The sequence below is a fragment of the Ursus americanus genome, chromosome 3 (genome assembly GCF_024610735.1).
Source record: "Ursus americanus isolate L20-20 chromosome 3, mUrsAme1.1.p, whole genome shotgun sequence".
Lineage (NCBI taxonomy): Eukaryota > Metazoa > Chordata > Mammalia > Carnivora > Ursidae > Ursus > Ursus americanus.
Genome location: NC_142129.1, coordinates 29,334,434 through 29,357,743, shown reverse-complemented (window position 1 = coordinate 29,357,743; position 23,310 = coordinate 29,334,434). Strand labels below are relative to the sequence as shown.

At 38.5% G+C, this 23,310-nt stretch overlaps 1 protein-coding gene across 2 annotated transcripts in view; it reads left to right on the top strand.

Annotated features, from left to right (window-relative positions):
• KCND2 (potassium voltage-gated channel subfamily D member 2) overlaps window positions 1–23,187 on the top strand; it is a 474,780-nt gene extending 451,593 nt beyond the window's left edge. Inside the window, exons 2-7 of one of the 2 annotated variants that reach the window (XM_087860868.1) lie at window positions 5,450–5,612; window positions 14,611–14,706; window positions 15,564–15,656; window positions 18,531–18,778; window positions 19,165–19,281; window positions 20,541–23,187. In XM_087860868.1, coding sequence (XP_087716994.1) covers window positions 5,450–5,612; window positions 14,611–14,706; window positions 15,564–15,656; window positions 18,531–18,778; window positions 19,165–19,281; window positions 20,541–20,718 — 895 coding nt within the window. In that variant the 3' untranslated portion in view covers window positions 20,719–23,187. The remainder of the gene's footprint in view (window positions 1–5,449; window positions 5,613–14,610; window positions 14,707–15,563; window positions 15,657–18,530; window positions 18,779–19,164; window positions 19,282–20,540) is intronic. The other variant, XM_087860869.1, reaches the window with a different exon arrangement.
• Window positions 23,188–23,310: the final 123 nt, after the last annotated feature.

Genomic DNA, 23,310 nt, shown 5'->3' with positions numbered 1-23,310 from the left:
TAGCCGCTTTTCTGTGACTGAGCGCATGCCACAATTTAAGAACTTTGCAGAAACTTTTGCTTGACATCTAAGATCAAAATCTTCAAGAACCAGTAATGGAATTTCTTCTGGAGAATTGGTCTTCCGTTCAATAGGGTCTTTAACATGTGGCAAAAGACATCATTTTAACCAAGTATGTTGGGCAGTATGTGCAAATTTAGAATTAATATTTTTTATGTGAATGATACCTCCATTGTTGTACCTTTTTAACTGATAGGAGGAGGGAAAGAGGCAATAAACATAAGGTCTGGTAGATGTCCAGGGTGAAAACAAAAAGCAGGAAGAAACTGGACTGGCTCTACCTGGTGAATGGAGGGGAAAAGTGGGAACAGTGAGAAGTAGAGCAAAGTAGAAAGAGGGAGAAAGCTTCCTTTCAATTAACAAAGTTCAAGTCTGCTTATTTCTAGTATGTAATACTTTTAGAGAGTGATTCTTTTATATTATGCTATCATTTCTCCTGTTTTCTTCTATCTTTTAGGAATTCAGTATTTATCTTAGTAGACCTTAGAAGCCCTTATAACCTCTTAACAACTTTTCTATAAATATAGGGGGGAAAAGTCTCTGAAAAACAAAACTACATCTACATAATATTTCAGTGTCAGTTTTTTTTGGGGAAATGGATGTTTGAAGACTGAGGACGTAAGATTAAATTCTGAAGAAAAACAGAAAGACTAGAATATATAATATCACTGGGCTTAACATTAATTTAAAGATAGGAGATCAGGAAAAATGAGGCATATTTTTATATGGAATGAAAAGAATAAAATGCCAACCAGTAAACAAGTTGCCTCGGATAAAAATAATCATTAAAAGATGGCAGTATTGTAGGCAATACTTACACTCCATGATCATTTAGCCGAGCTGAGGGTCACCTCTCATTATGAAGCATTCTATTCTAAGCCTTTCCTCTACCGAGTTTGAGAAATGATTCCTGAGGTGTATAATGCTATTTTGCTTCTTACTAGGAGTTTGGGTTTGAATACTACTTAAAAGAGCCTTTGTTAAACAAAGGAAAGCACCTGATTTTGCCAGAGAGCTATTTCCTATCCCCAATAGATCCTGTGCCCGATTATAAGTTTGCAGATAAAAATGACCTGTTTCCATTCTCAAGGTGATTCCTAAGTGAAAAGAGAGACAAAATGGGCAACAGGAAGAGCAGATGCAAACCACACTGGGTATTTGTCGTGATTCTCCGACAGTCGAACTAGCGAAATATGCTTAATATTGCAAATAGCAACTGCAGTCCAGTCCTAAAAAGGAGCAGGAAGAAGAGCAGAAAGAGCAGTAGTAGCAAGGGGAGGGTGGAGGGGGCAGCGGGTGCTCCTTGGGAATCAGCCTGAGGGTGTCCTACGGAGCAGTCACCGGCAGCCTCCCTCCCAGCAGCCCCCTGCCCGCAGCCACGGCCCCCGCACAGCAGCCCTCAGCCTGCCCCGCTCCCTGTGCCCGCCCCACATCTCCCTCTGCCCCAGCCTCACGACAGCGGAGTCCTGGGGACCCCCGTCCTCATTTTCTGCATCATGAGAAACATCTGTCCTTTTACCCAAGAGAAAAAGATGGGAGGAGATATCTCCACCAATGAGCACTTTGTTGTCCCTTCCGCTTCGCTTCGTGATCATGGCAAGAATGGGCAGTCACCTCAAGCACTCACCTTTGCTTTCTTGACTGTGAAGGAAATTTGGATTGTAAAACAAATATGATGGAGGTAAATAATAAATACTGCCTTTGATGCAGATTAGCACAGCTTTATGACATTAAAGCCCTCCTATATGTTATCTGTCTTCCCTTATGGATCCTTCTAGACCATGAATTTTCTGCCTTTCTGCAAGCTGGCTCATATCCTTACTTCCTACCCCTTTGTTACAAAATGAACAAGAAATTTCACTTTACCCAGTTTTTCCCCTGAGTAACAAGTTCACTTTCTGCTTTATTTATTTATATTATAATCTCTCTTTACATTCAAAAAGGATTCGTGGTGATTATTTCTCTAGTTGAATCCTGGGCACCTTGTCAAAAATTGCTTTCCCGGGAAAACTGGCTTTATCAACTGGCTCAGAATCCCTCTGACTGAGTCCCTCAGAGTTTATTTTCTCCCTTCTTCTTTTAGGTGAGGACTTTCTGAAGGTATGATTATCCTCTGTCCTTACCACCACCACCACCTGCTCCCAACTTACCAGCCTTCTGTCTTCTTAAAGTCTTACTGAGCTTTGGGTCCATACCACATAGTTTAGCCCTTAATTTTCTCTAAAAGTTACAAGAGTGCTGGCCTTGCCTACCCTATGATACAGTGAGCCTAGGATAAAACACGTAGCTGATAAATACTAATTTTAAAAGATCTCTTAGAGTTGAGACAAGAAAAACTTTATTTTGGATTCATTTTGCTATTTTATTTATTTTATTTTATGTATTTATATCTTACAAAGTTTATTTGAATTGCATGGGCTCAATGCTTGTCTATTCTGGCCACAACAAATATAATTGAGTTTTATTTATTTTCCCTTTTGAGAAACACTTTCTAGATCCTGATTGGCAGACATTAAAATCAGATCCCTTTTTTGAAAAGCAGCTTGGGGGTGTGTGTGTGTGTGTTTTAGACTTTTCCAGGACCTACTGCATAATCAGTACAAAGAGAAAAGAGAGTTCTATAAAATATGGCCGGACGCTCAGTGTGAGCTGTGGCAAACGGAAATTGGCTCACATGCACACAGCATTGTATAAAAAGTTGAACTTCCAATTCCATTGGCAGATCCCTACAGTAAGAAAGTCCTCAAGACTTTTTTGCTCACCTTATAAATTCTTGTATGTGTGACTGTTTCCTTACTAAGATAAATCTCAGATTATGATTTACCTTCCTGATGGACTACAGAAAGAGACCCTGCTGGGGCGCCCGAGTGGCTCCGTTGGTTAAGCAGCTGGCTTCAGCTGGGGTCATGATCCGGGGCCCTGGGATCAGCCCAGTATCAGGCTCTCTGCTCAACGGGGAGCCTGCTTCTCGCTCTGCCCCTCCCACTGCTCATGTGCTCTCTCTCTTTCCCTCACACACTCTCTCTCTCTCTCTCTCTCAAATAAATAAATAAAATCTTTAAAAAAATAAAAACGAGAGACCCTGTTTCATATGGACACAGCATTCCAATTTCTGGGTTTTTTCTATTTGTTTATTTGTTTTACTGTAAATTAATACTGTCATTCTGATGCCAAAACCTTGTGGGAATTTTAGTTACAGTGAATTAGCTCAACTGCTGATCACCCGCAAACACTGACAAGAGCGAGTAACTGAGCCTTCGAAACAAGGACCAGAGCCTGGAATGGGGTCACCAGATGTGCTAGTCAGTAGAGCCTGCTGTCACTCTCAGCAGCCTTTCCTGGGCCAATCCCTCTGCAACTTTCCTTTCCATATTGACACACAATGTTTTCCCACAAAACAATGTGAATTAAAGTGATCGTTTCCTAGGCTACCCTTCAAGATATAATGCGACCCCAAGTCCTCCTAAACGTCCTTGAGTCTGGATTCCAATACCCGAGCTCCTCTCAGAGTGCTGGGTGCCCCAGAGCCTCAAAGTGAACATGGAGTAGTTGGGGCTCTACAGACATAGCTGGATAATTTCTGCAGTCATATGATCAAAAGATCTTCCTACCCCCTCCCCAAGGATGAATCCTTAGAAGAACTCTGTATCAGTAAGGTAGAGAAAATGGATTCTTCCACTAAGATTTATTAAGAGCCTGCTTTGTGGTGGTGAGACACTCAATAGAGCAGATCCTGCTTTGTCGAGGTTATGTGCTAATGTCAGCAGGGCAGGTAGGTAGTCAACAAATAAATATGTTAATAAATACTAAAATATCATGTGTTAACAGTACTGTGAAGATCATTCAATGGGAAAATGTTACCGACAATGACTAGGGGAGAGAATAAGACCGCTGTGGTTAAGGTAGCCAGAAAATAACGTTATGGAATGGACACATGTAAGTCTCAACCTGAATAATGACAACCTGGGGGCTGCACGTATGGACAGAAAGCCAGATGGCCAGTGTGGCTGGAGGACAGTGGACTTGGTGTGAAATATAGGCAGTAATTAAACAATATAGGCCCTCAGAGAGGAGGAGGAGTTTGGATTTATTTTAGTTCCAGGTTTGTTAGAAGATGTAAGCAAAGTAGCAACAATCCAGTCTCCATTCTAAAACCGTAACTCTGGCTGCTATGTTGGCATGAACTGTAAGGTGGTAAATACAGGAGAGAGTTCAGGTAAGAAGCTCTTTACCCATGGGTTGTTGTGGTAAAATGGAGGTTGAGAAAAGAGACCCGAATGAGATATAATTTGGTTGGGTCAGTGATAACAAGACTAGCTCAGAAATGAGATGCAGGGACTGAAGATTTAGGCGACTCTTTCAGTTTTGGTGTGAGTGACTGGGTGGTTTGCTGTTCCAGGTAATTGGAGGTGATAGACCGTGGGAGGAACAGATTTGAGGGCGGCAGAAATAAGAGTTCCTTTTTGGCTAATTTGTCTTAATGGCTCTTTATTGATTCTTAAAAAATCCAGGGGTAGGAAAAAGCAGACCAGAGCATTGAAGATATGAGTCTGATTTTCAAGATAGGCATCAGGACTGTCAATGTAAATTAGGGTATCGGCAGCATATAGGTAACTACCAGCTATGAGATTGGATGAAATCACATAGGAAAGCGTTTATATGGAGACAGTAAGAGTCTGAGACCTAAGTTACCCCAGGATTTAGAAATCAGGTAAGAGGGGGAGAAGCCAAAAAAGAAGATGGAGAAGCAGCCAATGAGGTAAGAGGACCACAAAGGGAATTTTCCAATACTGAAGCCAACAGAAAGTGTTCCAAGGAGAGAGAAAACTAATTAAATACAAATGAGAGATTGAGTAAGGTCATCGTGGAGAAATGGCCATTGGATTTAACAAGTGAAGGTTAATGAGACCTTGGAAAGATTGTTTTTTAAGTGATTATATCTGACAAAAGGAATGTGCCATACCACTTTTTCTACTTAAATTTCATAACCAATCTAATGCTGAAAAAATTAAGTGGAAAAGGATATTATCTAGATTATAAAATTCAGCGTGGAAATACTGAGTATAAATAAATCTAAAGAACTTTGCCATATTATATAAAGGACAAATTGAAGAGCTATCATTACAAGTGGCTTAAAATGTTTTCCAATCAAAGAGATATCTAAATGTTAGAATCAATTCCTGCAAGATTGAAAGATAATTTTTTATATTCAGATATTCATAATTTCTGCTTTATTTAAGTCTTAACCCATGTATGTTGTCGTCATGCAGTAGAGATAGATAGATCCAAAAAAATCATTTGACTTAAGCTAAACAGCTATTTGTAACAGGCAGAAATAACTTTCTGTGACTTAAAACCGTGTTGTTGTTGTTTTTTTTCTCTAACCCAGGTATGGTGACATGGTTCCAAAAACCATAGCAGGGAAGATTTTTGGCTCCATCTGTTCGCTGAGTGGGGTCTTGGTCATTGCCCTACCTGTTCCGGTGATTGTATCTAACTTCAGTCGGATCTACCACCAAAATCAACGAGCAGACAAACGGAGGGCACAGAAGGTGTGTATTCAACTCTGCGCAGCCATGATTTAGCATGTCCCATTTTTTACAGTGAGCTTTAAAACCCTTTTACTGGCTATTCAGTGTTCCCAATTCCATCGATAGTTTCATCCGTCAGCACAAGCTAGGTTATACCACAGTGAAAAAAAAGAACCTTCATATCTCAGTGGCTTAAAACAACAAGGAATATTTCTCAGTCATGCTACAGGTCCATTACTGGTCCAGCGATAGAGACTCCCATCTTGACAAGGTACTTCTGCAATCTTTCAAGCAGGGCTAACGGGACGTGATGAATCACAATGACTCCTAAAACCTGCTCCTGGAAGTGGGCCAGCTCACTTCCATTTCTACTGCACTGGCCAGAGTAAGTCACATAGCCGTGTGTAACTTCAAAGTGGGCAGGGAAATATAACCCTACTATGCCATCCGAGGCAGAGAGAGAGAATTATCTAGTAAACAGCACTAATGATGGTAGTAAAATCAAAGATAGATTCTTGGCAAATTTTATCAGAATCATATTTCTAGATCTGATTCATTTAGTCTCTATCCGTCAGGGGTCAAGCTGGTTCCAGTAGACCAGGCCTATTAAAAGGAATTAAGATATGTCTCAGATATTTTAAATAGTTGACCCAGGAAGTAGGAGAAATCTGATCATCAGTAGCTGAGTTTTATTCCTGGCCCAGCAGTTTCCCGTTTCTCTGAACTTCGTGCCAGCTATTAATCCGTCTACAAGTAGGCAGGATGCATATTCAGCTGTAAGAGGGAGAAAGTGTACCTACCTCAGTAAAAGATTAAGAGCATACACAAATGTTTAGGAATCTATGTAAGCATATCATAATACTAACCATATCTAACGTTTATTGCTGGGTTACTATGTGCGAGGTATTGGTTTGATGTTTTTTAAAAAATAATTCATATTGCCTTCATGAGTCCAGGAGTGAGTCATTATTATTCCTTTTTTTAGACGAGGATCCTAAGGTATCCAGAAGTTGAGAAATTGTGGGGGCACATACTCAATAAATTATAGAACCATCATTCAATCCAAGCCCACCAGGCCCCAGGTTCATACACTTAAACACTATGGGAAACCGCTTCTCAGAAAAACTAACTAAATGTTAGCCCACTTCCCTTCCCTGATTTTTGTCAAAATAGTCACCTTTAGAGTCAGGGCCCTTGCTACCTAGAAATAATTTTGGAAATCTCTTTTATAGTTTTCTTGGGACTGCGGTGCTAGATTTCCAGTTTTCCTCATAGATACTATATCGTTGTCCTTTATGGGTAGATTTTTTTTTCTTTTCATTTCCAAACACTATTCCCACCCATGATTGTGAATGCACAATCCCGGTCGTGTAGTATAACCATAAAATATCATGAGAGATTTGGGTGCAGTTCATAACTGGCTTTGTAGGTAATTCCGGAACAGGATATTAAGTATGCTTTTGCACAATGTTAGTCTTTTAGTGGAGTATGAAATCTCATAAAGTATCTCCTGGGAAAGTTCAAGCTAGTTAGTATCATCACAGAGCATGTTGTCCAGAGAACATCGCAGATCTTCCGTTTGCAAAGAATCACTCTTTCAGCCTTGTCCTTTCTTGCTTCACAGAATCCCCCATTTTTGGACAGGTACCCAGCCTTTAACTAATTACTGTAGAGAACAGAATAGTGCAGTTAATATGAATCTATGGAACTGATAATTCAACGAACAGAGGTTAGCAAAAGGCACCCTGTGAGCAGTTAGAGTCTCATGCAGGGCACATCTTTGGCAAGCAGAAATGGAGAAATTTTAGCCACAGATGGCCCCTCCATCAGGGACTTTCACGCACACAACTGTGGCTCTGCCCACACATTACAATCTTTCTGCTAGGCACACGTGTACATTATTTAAAATAACAAAAATCCTTTAAAAAACTTAGTTTCCCACGACCCATCCATCTCCATTCTAGAAACTCCTTCTTTGATATAAGAGCCACTTATAATTCATTTCCTTAATGCAAAAAAAAAAAAAAAAAAGAGCTACCTATATGGAAATTGTAGGAAGTACAAATCTGATTTTCAAATAAATTGAACTCCAAAATATCTGCATTTTCTTCAGACTTTGTCATCTACAACAAGCAAATCAGTAAAGAAAATCTTAGAATAATTTAGATGCTTTTTTGCATAAATAAATTCAGAATGCAAAAAGAAGTGAATAAGATATTTTAAAATATTGAATAAGATATTTTTGTATAATTTTTATTTTGTTATATTAGTCACCATACAGTACATCCCCAGTTTTTGATGCAATGTTCCATGATTCATTACTTGTTGTATGAATAAGATATTTTTAAATCGTGATATTTATATATCATGACTACTAGTGAAATTAATAAAACCAAATATAATAACCTAAGGTGATATGTCCAGTAAATAGTCTGTGATCAGTAAACTGACCAGAGTCTCTATGAAAGAACAGAGCATAGGGAACTAAGCCATCAAGGAATATTTTCTGTTTTCCTTCCCAGAAGATTAAAAAACCAAAAAGCCGAATAAACATTCCTTAAGAGAGTTTAGTTAAGAGAGTTTAGGTTTATCTAGAACTGGGTGATTTGACAAATATCAAAGTTATGAAAAAATAACCAGCTAATTCAGTCTAGCAAACAGTCCATTCAGTAAAAACATCGGTCAAGCTAAATAATAAGGAATATTACAAAATGTTTTTTCAACCATATTTTTTGGCATTGGGTCCCATTTTCAACTCCAAGCTCAAGGGAAAGCATGAAATATATACAATATGCATTTGAGAACATTCCCCTGGGCATTTAGGGATACTTTCCTTCTTCTAGGTTCTTCCCCAGCAAGTACTCTTCCTGCTTTCACTACCTGTCCCCACTCTTAAAAAGAACGCATCATTTGCCCATTTCTAGCAATCACTGATCATTTCTTAACTAAACACTGACCTCTGGGTGAATATAGACTTAAACTGTGACATCTCTCCTTCACCGCCACCATTGGCAATTGTGTTTTAATATTTATTTCTTCACTCAGTTATTCAAAAAGTATTTATTGAGTAGAAAGTGTTTGCCAAAATAAAGCTAAGTTGATGCAGTGACATTTGGTTGGGTTGATTTTTTGAAGCAGGGAATATACCCTGCTTTAAGATACAAATCACACCAGTCTATCATCTCCTTGTTTACAAGGCTAACTTGTAAGTAATTATGATAGTATTAATAGTAATTATAATTCAATAGTGCTAATAGCAAAAACACCAACCCTCTCTAGATTTTCTAGTAATTCCTAGGTGCTTTATATCTGTTATTTATATTTTCACAATCAACACACAAAAGAAGTGTTATTTCCATTTTACAGATGACACGCTTATGCTTACACACCTATTGATTAAAGTCTAAGAAAAGAAAATTCTGGCATCATTAGATTATGTATCTTTAGGGATTTTCCTATAGATAATTCTAAATACAGTGAGGTTTCGAATCAATGAGGCAATGTACAGCCAGTGTACAATGTCAGTAAACTTTTTACTTGTCACATAAAGATGTTAACACTGATACAGGAAGAAGTTACCAGTACTCACTTATCACACTTTACTCTGGTGGTTCTCAAACTTTAGATTCATCAGAATCATTTGAAGAGCTTGTTAAAGTACAGATTGTTAGACCCACCCCCAAAGCATTTGATTCAGTAGTGTGGGATTACAGTCTGAAACTTTGCTATTTCTAACGAGTTCCCAAGTGATAGCAATACTGCTGGTATGGGAACCATACTTTGAGAAACATTTGTCTAGGACATTCATTAAGGTCCAAATCCAATAATTTTTATAGCACTCTAGAATAATTAAAATAAATAATGCCCTGCTAGAGCCTGAGGATGATCTCTCTTAGATTATCCAACATTAAAATGTATCACTCAGTCCCTACGCCATATCTCTGTGGATAACTAGATTTTTTGTCTGTAGTGTAAGAACCCCCATTATCAACACTTGTAAGAATCTGGAGGTTACATACTTCTTGCTATTCGCTCCGTGTTTCAGTCTTATCGAATTACCTACTTCTGCCCTTAAGTCTCCATTCCTTCCCCACCCCACCTACTGTAGCCACCTGGCAAACTCGTACTCGGGCTGCAATACTCAACTCACATATCACCCATTTTATGAAAATTTTCCTAAATGATGTGGACATCATTCATTGCTCCATTTTCTCTTCTCCCACAATATTATGCACACTCTCTTATCATGTATTACGCTATATTCTCCCTCTCCATTGTTCTGCGTGCAGTGCCCGGCCTCAAATAGGCATTTAATATTTGTGTGGTAAGGAGAGAATGAACAACGAGGTCTCGTTCACCTTCACAGTGTCCTCCGTTCCGAGGGTAGTGTGGCCATTCTGAGGACCAGTTGAAAAAAATATCAGGAGGCATGATTTTTATCTCTAGTGCCCTCCTACGTCTTCTTTCAGTTCTCACCTCTTCCCACTTAGAGAACTCTTGTTGCCCTCTCTTTCACTGACCCATGCAGTGTCCCTTCCACTGACCCAAATGCCAGCGAGGTTTCCACCCCACCCTGCCATCACCAGGGTTCACTGGGCTCCAGAGCTCAGCGGGAATCTTGTACTATCTTCCACTGATTTCCTCTCTCTCTCTTTTTATTAGTATTTGGCACTAAATTGCGTCATTTCTAGGGGAGCTGTTTACCTTAACAAATGGAAAGATTCCAATAAATTCCTTAAATCTGTAAACACTTATGATAAAGCTTAATACGCTACCTCCACATGAGGCATTTTACTAAACCTTAACTGAAAGAAACAAGTCGAAGTAAAATTTCCAGAATAAATGGTACAAGCAGTATGTGGGCTGATGTTTGAGGAGTGAGGAATTGCCTCACATTGTAAAGGAGAAAGGCCTTCCCCACCTCACTTTGAAAGCTACCTCGGATACCTTTATTTTTCTAAAGTATTGAAAACAGCTTGTGACTTGGCAGCAACATGGTCCAATAACTTCTCACAAGCTACCTCATACCTCATTTAGAAGATAGATCGCATTTAAGAACATTGCTATCTCAACGGCTTTTGGCTTATACTGTACATATTTCTTGACTGATCCCCTGCCTCTGGTCCAGAGAATACATTGTAAAGTTTATGTAATGTCATTGGGTGCAATTAAAAAACAATCTACTTGCTGAAAACCGCGGCATACTAGCCTCTGACTACTCCACAATAAAAGGGTTCCGTGTCAAATTAGTTTGAGAAAAATTATACTATATCCCCCCCTTTTGTCTTCACGATGAACATCCACGATGTATGTTGTAAGGAATCCACCAGCAGAGAAACCTTTTTAACCTCACTTTTCCCCAAACTTTTCTTTCTTTTTTTTTCTTAAAGATTTTATATATTTATTTGACAGAGAGAGAGAGGGGGGGGGAACACAAGCAGGAGGAGTGGCAGAGGGAGAAGCAGCCTTCCCATTTGCAGAGAGCCCGATGCAGGGCTCAATCCCATGACCCTGGGATCATGACCTGAACCGAAGGCAGATGCTTAACGACTGAACCACCCAGGCACCCCTCCCCAAACTTTTCTTGACCACAGAACCAGTTGTTCGTTTCATTAGGTTGATTTGGATTTTACCACTTTCTAGTTCCTTGAAACTCAACTTTGAGAAATCCTTCTGAGTTTAGAGAATTAAGAAGAAAACTGAATTTATAAAGAATTGAGATGCATGGGGAAAATGTGCTTATGGGACAATTTATTTTTCCCAACACCATCAGCGTTTCTCAAGCCAGATAAAGAATTCAGAAAATAACTTCAAAGCTGTTTTTTTTTTTTTTTACATAGACAATATAAGCCTTTGTGTTTAATTAAATATTTGGAAGCCTCCTATTTTCCAAATAGGCCAAAGTATTTACTGAAACCTTCCTCTCATTCCATAATATTTGCTGGCACTTGGCCATGCCAAGAAGTTGTATTTCCTACAAAACTGGGGGTGGGGGCTGCGAGGAATACATTTCCTCTTACTAGTGGATGGTTTTCTTTTAACCTCCCATTCGCACAGCCACCGTTGCCAAGATTGTCATACTGAGTGGGTCAGAAGAAAAGTGATTTTCTAAAATATCTTTGTAAAAGAAATTTCCTCAATTACCTACTGAAAGCAAAGATGTAATCGCAGTCGTAAAAGCCAGCATTATTCAACGGCCATTTGGTGTGGTGCTTCACAAGACCAATTAGACCAATTAACTCACACGGTATTGTTGTAAAATGAAAAGTCAAGTCGTGATTGAAATTGAGATGGGAGGTTTTTTCTAACATAGTACATGGCTTGGCAAAATGGCTATTCTGTCTCGAAAGCAACTGCTTCTTTTTCCCTAAGCTTAGAACTACTTCTGTTATAGTGGCTGCCACCATATGTAGGCTTTCCAATGTGGGAAATACATGTCATTTTCCTTTGCTGGACGGTATTTTTGGTTAATGTAAATAAATGTCTCATTTATGAAAAAAAATGTTTTCTGATACAGCTGCTAAATGCTTGGAGAATGACATAGATGAGACTAGTAACTATGATATAGGAAATGTAATTACTTGAAATGGTTGCCAAAGGGAGGAAAGAAGGAGGGAGGGAAGGAAGGAAGGAAGGAAGGAAGGAAGGAAGGAAGGAAGGAAGGAAGGAAGGGAAAGAGGGAAGGAAGGAGGGAGAGAGGGAGAGAAGGAGGGGGTTGGGAGCAGGGAGGAGAGTGGGGAAGAGTGAGACCAGAAAAAGCATTGAATGTTTCAGGAGACCAGTGAGATTTTAGGATTCAAATTTCAGCAATAATCCTTTTCTGGAAACCAAATGTATATTTAAATTACTTATTTCTGAATTATTACATCAATTCAAAGTCATTTCCAAATGCGCTTGTCACTTCCCATTGTTTTATCAAGACTGGCCTGAAATCCTGGCTGCGCAGCCAGCTTTTGAAGTTAAAAATTTCCTACCTTCCAACTTCATTCTCTTGCATTGTCTTAGTACTTTGAGTGATCTAAACAGTATACTGCCAACAAAGAATGAAATTTGTCTATTTTTCCCATCATTTATAAATATGATCTTTGTACAAAGTACTATTTTAACCTGGAATCGGCAAACAGGAAGAATAAATTCACAGAGGAAGAGAGAAGGGGTGGAGTCGAAACCCAGATGATATCTTAATGCTATTTTGAGAGCTTCAGCCATCTCTGCTCTCAAACCCTGGGAGTGGAAGGGCATCTTGGTACAACTTCGGAGGAAAGTTTGGTAAAACCAATCAAACAAAGCACACACACACACACACACACACACACACACCCTTTGATCTAGGAATAGTTCTGCTGCTGGAAATTTGTCTTGCAGATAAATTCATCATGATGTTCAATGCAGGCAGCACCGCATGTAGTAGCAACAGATGCTTTAAAAAAATTAATGGTAGTTGGCTGGCTAAATAAATGATGCTTTACTCATTGGTATATTATGTATTTGTAACGAATGAGGTGGATCTATATGTGTAGATGTGGAAGAAGTTCCGATCTGTATTAAATGAAAATAGCTGAGTGCAAAGGCATGTGAGGTGCATTGTCCCAACTGAGTAAAAATGTGTGTGTATAGATGTATGATTACATCTATACACACACACACACTTACATTTATATGCCTAGAAAATTTCTGGCAAGATTCTCTAGAAATATTACCAGTGATTCCTCTGAAGCATAGAAGTAGGGCAGCTCCAGGGTCCAGGGAGACTTACTTATTTTTTGTAATATTTTTTTGTCATATGTATATATTCATTTTCCATTTCAAAAATCTAGGTAATTTTTAAATTTTTATTAAAAGGAACATCCCAGGGCTGGAGACTACAGATAGTATTTATCTGGGTTGTTTAGAATGGGAAAAGAAGAAGTCTTTATGGGGCAATTCTATGAGAACTTAACCAAACCATCCCAGTTGCTTTCTTATATACACTTGCTAGATATACAATCATACAAACAGAACGTTCACCAAAATAGTGCCCTCCAGGAAGTGAAAACCAGACTGATTCTGTGACTCATTCCATATACAACAGCAGTTCTAAAGGAGAAGGGAATACCAGAAATCTGGCTTAACAGTCACTTTGCTCAGTAATACCACTTTGGTGATCTCACTGTAACTGTGAACAATTGAAGTAACCACACTGTGCCCTCTAAATTGAAGAACATTCTCTATGCATACATGTTTTAAAATTAAAAAATAATGTTGTAAATCTCCTTGGAGTGGCTCACCATGCTCTCATTTCAACAAATTCCAGAAAGAAATAGAAATCAGATAAGCATGGACCAGTGTCAGTAGAAAAAGTGGATAAATCAGGGATTTTTTTTTTTCCTTTTCGAGACTCCATGTTATTCAGCATGGGGTCTACATTGCCCGATTTAACAAAATAATTGCGGAAAAAATTGATATTTGAGAGTACAGGGGTTTTTTTGTTTTGTTTTGTTTTTTGTTTTGTTTTTTTTTTCTTAAACCTTTTAAAAGGCAGGAAGGAAAGGAGGGAAGGAAAGAAGGAGGAAAGGAAAGAAGGCAGGCAAGCAGGCAGTTGGTTCCTGGAATGTATTTGCTATTTTTAAAACTACATTAGTTTAAATGAAAATGATTTGGAAGCTGGTTTGCTAAGTCTTCATTTCATTAAGTTACTCAGATTGTGATAAGTGAAAATATAAAGGAATGCTGCCATTTTTCTCTTAACACAATTGACAGAAACAATAATGAAATAACTTGATCTTACTATAACGACTTAATTACAAGTCTTAAATGCATAACCCAACTCCAAAGTTAGTTAATTGATCTTACTGAAGAGGTTAACGAAAATAAAGTACTCCAATGGTGAAAATTTGATTTTCAATAATTACACGTGAAAAGCTAGCATACTTTAAAAACTGTGTATGCTGACATTAGCATGACACAAGAGTGCACTCAGTGTTTGAAGAAAACAATTCGTAAGTATTAACACAACATTTATTTTTTTTGTGGCTTCTAGAAAGCCAGACTCGCCAGGATCCGGGCAGCCAAAACCGGAAGTGCCAACGCTTACATGCAGAGCAAACGGAATGGCTTACTCAGTAATCAGCTGCAGGTACGGTCAAGCATTTCACTTTTTTTTTAATGTTCGATTTGTTAGTGTAATATTGATTTACTTCTATCCAACCATATGATTTTACTGTGGGTAATTAGGAAAATGGCTACTCAAACAACAGAAGCGTCTTTTTTAAAATAACCTTGCGCTGTACCGTCTTACTGCCTGTGTCAGGTTAGCACCCAGGCTACGAAATACTACTGGTGAATCATGACTCCCACTCGTGATTGGGCAGTGTTTCTTTACTGTCTTATGTAAAGCAAGGGAAAGGTCAGAAATTCTCCACTCAAATACCAATTTTGTTTCAAAAGTATTTATGTTCCTTAAAACTCGGTTGAGTGGGTTTAAGATGTCTTACTTCTGAATGGAGAGGGGGCACCATTCAGTGTTATAAAGCTCACACACTATGAAATACAAGAGAAACCGTAACTTTTGCACCGAAACTGTGCTTTAATATTTAGGATTCCAGTCATCTTGCCATCAAAATAGCTTGTATGTAGGTGAGTATCATCATGGTTTCAGGATTATCTATGTACTAGATTAAATTTTGTTATCCAAAAAGAACAGCTCCCAGGTTTTCAAAGGTAGTTGGTAGATGAATGAGTAAAAACTATTTAAATTTTCAATTCAGAGAGGCAAGTCTAAAAGACCAGACCACTAATTTGACAGAAACGTAAAGGCTGATTACCAAAATAAAAAGCAACTGCACATTTGTCCCTTTTTGGTTAAAAAAAATTAAAACGCTGCCATTTAATCTCAGGAAATAGGCTCTAGATCTCTCTGTGGAAATGCGTAGCTGAGGTTCTCATTGTTTGCAAATAAAAGAGAAAGCACTTCTGTCTTCTGTGTGTTCACAGTCCTCAGAGGATGAGCAGGCCTTTGTTAGCAAATCCGGCTCCAGCTTTGAAACCCAGCACCACCACCTGCTTCACTGCCTGGAAAAAACCACGGTAAGGAAAAGGCATGACTGTCCGCGCCTGTACTGGGACAGTAATCCCATTTGCATTTGTGAATACTTGATGCTTCCAAGTATGATTTCACTGTCTACATTACTGGAAAATATACTAAAAATGAGAAGAAAAAAAAAAACCTACGGATATTTGAAATCGGTTTGAAAGACTAGAGTGACATTTCAACTTGGAAAGTATTCTAGAGAATTATTTAAAATGTTTTTATCTTCAGTGGTTATCTAAACTTTAGTCTGAAATATCAATTTAATGCAGATGGAAAGTTGTTTCCCAAGAACTGACTGCAGGTCCTACAAAATGTCATTTTCCCCTGATTTTGAAAATGCTGATTAAACAAAAAACAATGTAATTCAAGTGTTCCTGACATCTAGGTAAAAGGAATACCAAGAGCAGTAACAAAAAAATAGAGACTAACTGAATATAAGCATTTCTTTCACTAACAGGTTGTAATGACCAAGATAGGTAATAAAAAATGATGTGCTCCCATTTAAAAAATGACACATTTCATCACTGGCCAGCCCCTTGGAGGTGAGGCTTGAGTCTGCATTTCTCTGCTTAGAAGCTCTCAATCAGATCTCCATTTTAGCAAAGGCACCCATTCCCTAGTGGCTTGTCAAAAGGGGTCACAGTCTTTGACCACAAAGCAAAACAAAACTTTCACCATATTTGAATCAAGTCTGCTCACTCACTCTCCAGAGGTGCATACTTGTATTCTCAATTCCAACATATCGTCTGTGCATTTTTTCATTTACCTATGTGGTCATTCCACAAATGTGTATTGCTTGCCTACTACATGGTAGACAGTGAGCCAGACCCTAGATGGGCCGCAAAGTCAGGTGTGGCCTCTGCCCCCATCAAGCCTCCACAGATGGGACAAAACACCGATGTTCTTGGAGAAGGGCCATGAGCGCAGAAGGAAAAATGGGGCCACAGTGCAGTGACACAAAGAAGGCGGAGCCATGAGGAGACAGGATCAGACAACGCTTCCTGGAGGAACTTGCATGGAGACCCACAGGATGACTAGGAGCTATCTGGCAAAGAAAAAGGGGCTAAAAGGTGTTTAGGCACCAGAGGAAGGCTGGAACTTGGCCTCAGAGGAACTGAAAGAACTTGAGGGTGATCAGAAGACAGGGAATAGAGTGACCCAGGAGGAGACAGAGAAAGTCTAGATAATGGCTAGGCTTTGGAGGCATGTGAAGGCATGTGGAGGCATGTGAAGAATTTTGATCTTTATCTCATAATAAATGGAAAATTATTTGAGGGCTTTAAACAGGGTAGTTACCTGATTATATTTGCATTTGTTACTAATGATCCATAACTTACAGGATAAGGTCTATAGCTTAGGATAACTCTTTGGAAGGTAAACGGTAACATTAATAGTCAGATGTATTTATCTCCATGCTTTTTTATTTTCATTTTTTACTATTTTACCTTCTATTTTTACTATTTTACCTCTTAAATAAAAAAAATTATTTAACACCAATTATTACCATTTAAATTAAACTACCTACAGAAATAACCAGCAGTGGAAAGACTTCTTCACTTCCAGTCACTGATGTGATAAATTAGAATCTCATGCGTTATATACTTGTATTATGTGTGTGAAATGCGCATTGTAAAAGAAGAAAACAGATTGTGAACCCTTTGTGAGCTATATTTTTTCCATAAAATTTGATATTGAAATTCATTTCTTAATGAAACTGTCGTATCTCGTCATATTATTCTCTGGACTTTTAACAATGGAATCTTAAATTTCATTTACTTCAAAGTGCTTGTCTCAGCAAAGAAATAACAAAATGACTAACGAAAACAGCCTATTTGCTGTTGGCCAGTGAATTGCTTCATTGTTTCGCTAATATTTTAGGATGAGAGATGGGTACGTGGAATTTGGCATGTGCAAAGCCTTCCATTACAAGATTATTCCCACCTCCACAAAGAAAAAATAATAATAATTGAAGTCGATCTCCTGCAGTTCAGACCAGAATGTTTTCCCTTATATTTATGAGGTGAAATCCTTCCATAGGCATTTCAGGAGGTGATTCTTTATTAAATATTCTAAAAGCAAAATTTGCACTGTGGCTTTTCTGAAATGTGGCGTATGAAATGCTGCCCGTCACTGTGTGCCTCTAGGCTAAAAGAGCTCTGACTACAGACAGAGGTGGTGAGGACAGCCAGAGATGGATCGAGAAGCTAAGGAAGCAAACCTCAGAGTGCAGGGCTAACCCCTTCTGGATCAAACACAGAGTGGCACATTTTGCAGTATTTTACCTATTTTACTAATAAGTCATTTGTCTATACGCTGGGAATTTTAGAGGAGCCTCTAAAGAAATTGAAAGTGTCTTTGGGATCTCATTTTCTAATTAAAAAATGTTTTCAATCCCACATGAAAATATTTGCTAATATATAACAATTTAATTTGTGGCATTCTATTAAAATAGTCTCTTTTCCATAATTCCAATCCGTTTAAAAAAGAAAAGTCCATGTGAATGTACACATTTACCATGAGCACTGTCTTATATGAGTTTTCAAGTTTTTTTTCCTTTGCTGCTTCACTTCGAGAAATGATGTTTAAATTAACACGTGATATTTCAAGATAAAATTAGTCCGTAAAGAGATCCTAAATCAGCCTGCAGATGTCCATCTCAAGGGCTAACTAGGGAGATTTGATTTTCACACGAACGCCAGCACGAGGCGGCTTTGATATTCCAGGCTTTATGAAGATGGTCTTAGTTGCCCGTTGGATCGTCTCAGTGTATGGGCATGTTTGAGTTTTTAAAAACAAAGCCATTCATCTCCTTTCTTAACGTTAAAATGCGTTTCTGCGCCTCTCTCTCATGTTCTCACCGCTGCGGACAGAACCACGAGTTTGTGGATGAGCAAGTCTTTGAAGAAAGCTGCATGGAAGTTGCGACCGGAAACCGGCCTTCAAGCCACAGCCCCTCTCTCTCTTCACAACAAGGAGTCACCAGCACCTGCTGCTCACGACGACACAAAAAAACCTTCCGCATCCCAAATGCCAACGTATCCGGAAGCCACCGAGGCAGTGTGCAAGAACTCAGTACGATCCAGATCAGATGTGTGGAGAGAACCCCGCTGTCTAACAGGTACCCGAGGTGAATCTGTGCGGCTGCGCACATGGGGCGCCCTCCCTGAGCGTAGCTCCCCCTGCAGGCCGTTGCTACCTTGGTGTATTTGGCAATTTGGGGTATGGGGCTAACGGGGCCGGGGCGGGGAGGAGGCAAATACTTTTTATTTATTTGTTTTTAACAAATACACCTTAGAAGCACCATGGTGTCTAAATCCTAGTTCCTAGGGTTTAGAATGAGGCAAAACAAACACTGTAACAAGTAGGAAACCATTGGAACCGCTGTGATACGGAGTCGGGAGTAGCAGTTGTATAGTATGACGCGTGGAAAGAAGCTAAGATGGTCAGGCGTGCACAACTGTACTTCTGCCTGTTTAACTCCACAACTTTTTCCTATTTGAGCAGACAGCTCAGGAGCCCCCTATGTAAATGCAAGGAGCCTGAAATGATCGATAGCCACCGTGACATTGATATCATTGACAAGTACTCAGCAGCACCTAAAAATACATCAACACCTTCAATGTAAGAGTGAAAAATAAAACCATGCCTACACGAATCCCTTGAATCAATATATAATTTTGATCATAAAGATATTTTGGGCCACAACAAACACAAAAATCAATCCAATACCAAAAAAGATAAGTGAAATGCTAAAATTGTTCACCTCTGGTTCGTTCATGGACACTTGAAGTGAAATTTTTCTATTGGTGTTTTCCTTTGCTTCTCTTTATTTGCTATTTGTTTTTACCACAAACATGTATGTGTAATAAAAAGGAATCCATTTAAACTATACAACTTATTAAAATGATCTATTTCTGTCGACATAATTTTGCTTTGTTCTTCAAATTAAATAGCTATGTTTTTATATTAACAATCCATTAATTCAGTGCTGCTCCTTTGTTCTCATTTAACAATCTTTGTGAAAAACCTGCATGACATTCTGATTTCAGGCTGTGTTGATTTACATAAATCAGACGTCTCTGGGACCAGAATATAACACTTTGGAACAATGAAAGATTTTCGTCTCTAAGATGTTCTACCTCTGCGTTGTTTTACAACCATTCCAAAATTACGTAGAGAGCAGAGGAGTGTTCAGAAGGAAAATTCTAGGACATAAACATCTTAAATAAGATTTCCATGAAAATAAGTTAATTAGATTTAAGTCATTAGCTTCCTATATATACCCTCCTTATTCCTCTCCCCTCTTCCCTCCATCCACATGGAGTATAAAACTCATGCAAGAATATCACTTGGGAAAATCTTGAATTATTGGTAATGGCTAACTTTTTGGAGGTTCTTTAAATTGGCTGTCACTCACTTGAGAGCTTTAAGGGCATCAACTTTCCCCAAGAAACAAATCATAAAATGATTCTGTGGTCAAAAGAACTGAGACGCATTCACAGGTCACATTCAAAAGTCCATGCCTTCCATACGAGCATCTCAAACCTCTCAGAGGTCCTTTCTTAAACACAACGATTTTACTTTGCTCAACCCAGGCTTTCCACAACTGACCCGATTCTCCTTGCATTTTTGTAGAAAACACTTTGAGAAACACGGATCGAACCAAATTGAGCTGGCTTTTAGACGCTTAGTGTTAATGACCTGGCTGCTGTTCACTTCAACATACATTAGGCTTGGTACTTCATTTTCAAAAAATCACGGTGACTGTTCTCTGATATTTAAAGTGTTACTGATACACATGAAAACACATCCCTCGGTTGTCGGGAAAACATTGTTTAAGCAAACAACTTACTTTTTAAAATCTATTTCTTCCTCATCAGCCGATCCAGTTTAAATGCCAAAATGGAAGAATGTGTTAAACTGAACTGTGAACAACCTTATGTGACTACAGCAATAATAAGCATCCCAACACCTCCAGTGACCACCCCTGAAGGAGACGACAGGCCAGAATCTCCGGAGTACTCAGGAGGCAATATCGTCAGAGTGTCTGCTTTGTAAGACAATTAGAACCGGGTCCAAGAGAATGTGAGCGCTAGCTGGGGAAAGAATTCCAACGTGGAAGAGAGAAGAAACAATACGCCTTTTGCAGATGAAAACAGCAAAGCAAGAAGGTTGGCCGTGAAATAAAAACAAAGCTTCCAAACTTGAGGATGGAAATGAAACCACCAAATGGCATTTCTAGACGGAGTTTGACCTGTTATACAGACGAAGAGTCTGTGACCCTTTGACTTTGTGAGTGAGCACAAGGAAATGCCGCCTATCGATGCTTCTTATGATCTGAACTCTTTTTTAATAAAATAAAGAAAACCAGTCTTTGAACATAATGTTCCAGTTGAATGCAAAACAAAAAAAAATATGGAAAACATTTTGATAAAAATTTTTCCTGTTAAAACCATGAACATTGGCTATGATGAAGATTATTACATCTTAAAAAAAACTCATACGACACATTTGTATTGACTGAAGGAAGCCATCATAATGCATGCTAGAATTCTTTGGAGCAGTGATTTCAGTGTCCTTATGTTGTCTTCAGAGTAGGCATGATAACTATAATTGTAGAAAGGGGGAATTTCTGTGCACTTACAACAAGCTGATTGTTCATGTTCCATGGTGGGCTGTGCAAATAAACTCCTTTTAGAGCTGCGGTATTTCTCATGGGGATGCTCATTAGTAAATCTAAAGTGTTCAGATAGTTCAGTATTAATTCTCGTTTTATCCTGCACCTAGATACTGTTACAACTGCAATAATTCATTGTACACCTGTTGTATCAGGAATCAGGATTTTTTTGTTGTTGTACTTTCCAGATCTTCATAGATACAGTAAGAGCCACGTTCATAGAAACACTTCTGGTGTGGCCAGGTTTTAGATAACTTTTTAATCCAAAACTATCGTGCCATAAATGTTTTTCAGTAATACCCTTTGGTCCGCCGTGTCCCCGTGACAGTGCACTATCTGTTCTTGTACTTCTGTAGCGCCTCTCTATTGGGTCCGTCGTCAGCCACTGGACTAACGTTTTGTAGTTCAAATGACTTTCCTACTTTTTTATTCCCCGACATATTACCTTGTAAGTAGATTACTATCATCAATCCCCTTGTCAAAAATTAGGAAAAAGGAGTTGACATCTACGAATGATCTCTAACCTCTTTGCTGTTAGGGAAAAGCCCAGACACTGGATATATTGCTGTGTGTTTCAGGCCAAGAGTGGCTGGGATTAATATCACAAAATCAGTGATCCCAGAATCTTGCTTGATGTATTATTTATTTTACTTTAGATCTTGAATACATTTTGAGACTAACTAATGTGAATTGAAATGCAGAGATAAACTAGAGTGCTTGATGTAGCAATATTTGATGAAAGCATGCTTTCTACTCCATTGGAGAAGGCAGCACAAATATAGCTGAGAAAGCCTCCTGTACACTGCAAGGAGCAATTTTCTCCACTCAATCAGGAGGGCAGGAGTTTGAGGATGCAAAGTTGATCTCTGTGTACATTTAAGTGAAAAGTCTTTATACCTTTTCACCTTTAAAATATATCAGCAGACATGTCTGCACGTGACAGTGTAAAAAAGTTTTATGTCAAATGAAAAGTTTTGTTCATTCCAAACCACCACTGTAAGAAATAAAGTTTAGCTTCCGTACATGGGAAGAATAATTATCCCTCTACTATAGAGATTTTAAAATGCTTATCATAATTTATCATAAAAAGGAATTAATCCAACCATTCTCAAGTAAAGCCAGAAATTCTTGCTTCCCATTTCTAGAATAGCTTCTAGAGCAGTGCTGTGCTCATGGTAGATCTTAATAAACATTTGCTGATTAAAAGTAAGATACACTCTGCTATCTCTCGGGAAGAACTGGCTTTATTCCTAGTATGTCTTTTAAAAAGTTACTAATCTTCCTGGAGCGTGAATATTAACAATTATATTAACACCTGCCTCATGTCACTTTATGCTTCTAGAGCAAATATAGTGAAACTTCTTTGACGGCATTTGTTGAAAAAACCTTTTAAAAAGTAGACTAAGGAAACCACAATCAGGAATACTTAGGTCTTTTGATTCCCAATGAAAAGTTCTATTTTCATGTTCTTAATACTACATTTTAAAAGATGCAGTTAGATTATTTCAGTTGACAATTCTGCCTCCTTTTCAACTTATCATTTATCCCAAACTATTAATTTCTTTAGATTTTTGGAAAAGAAAAAAAAACTTTTTGGTGTTTTAGGTGATTTAAAAATATACTGTGTTGGTGGTGAATGACTATTGATGACTGTGTTAAGTGCATCTGTATTGTAAGTGAAATGTAATTATTTCTGTGTACCATATGGAGTAACCGAGGTCATTGTTTTTGACGATTTTGTTTGAAATTCATATATCTTATTTCAAAGGATAGCATAATATCTGCATTATGCTGGAAAAAATAGACCTTTGGAGAATACTTAAATAAAACACGTGCATGCTTGAACAGGACATGGTTGGCTGTTGTTCTTTTTTCTTAGACTGCCTTCCTTTCCAAAATCTAAGGTGTGTCATACCCGTATTTGGGAGAACCTTGTAACATGTGCAAACAGAACCCATTGATTGTGAGTAACA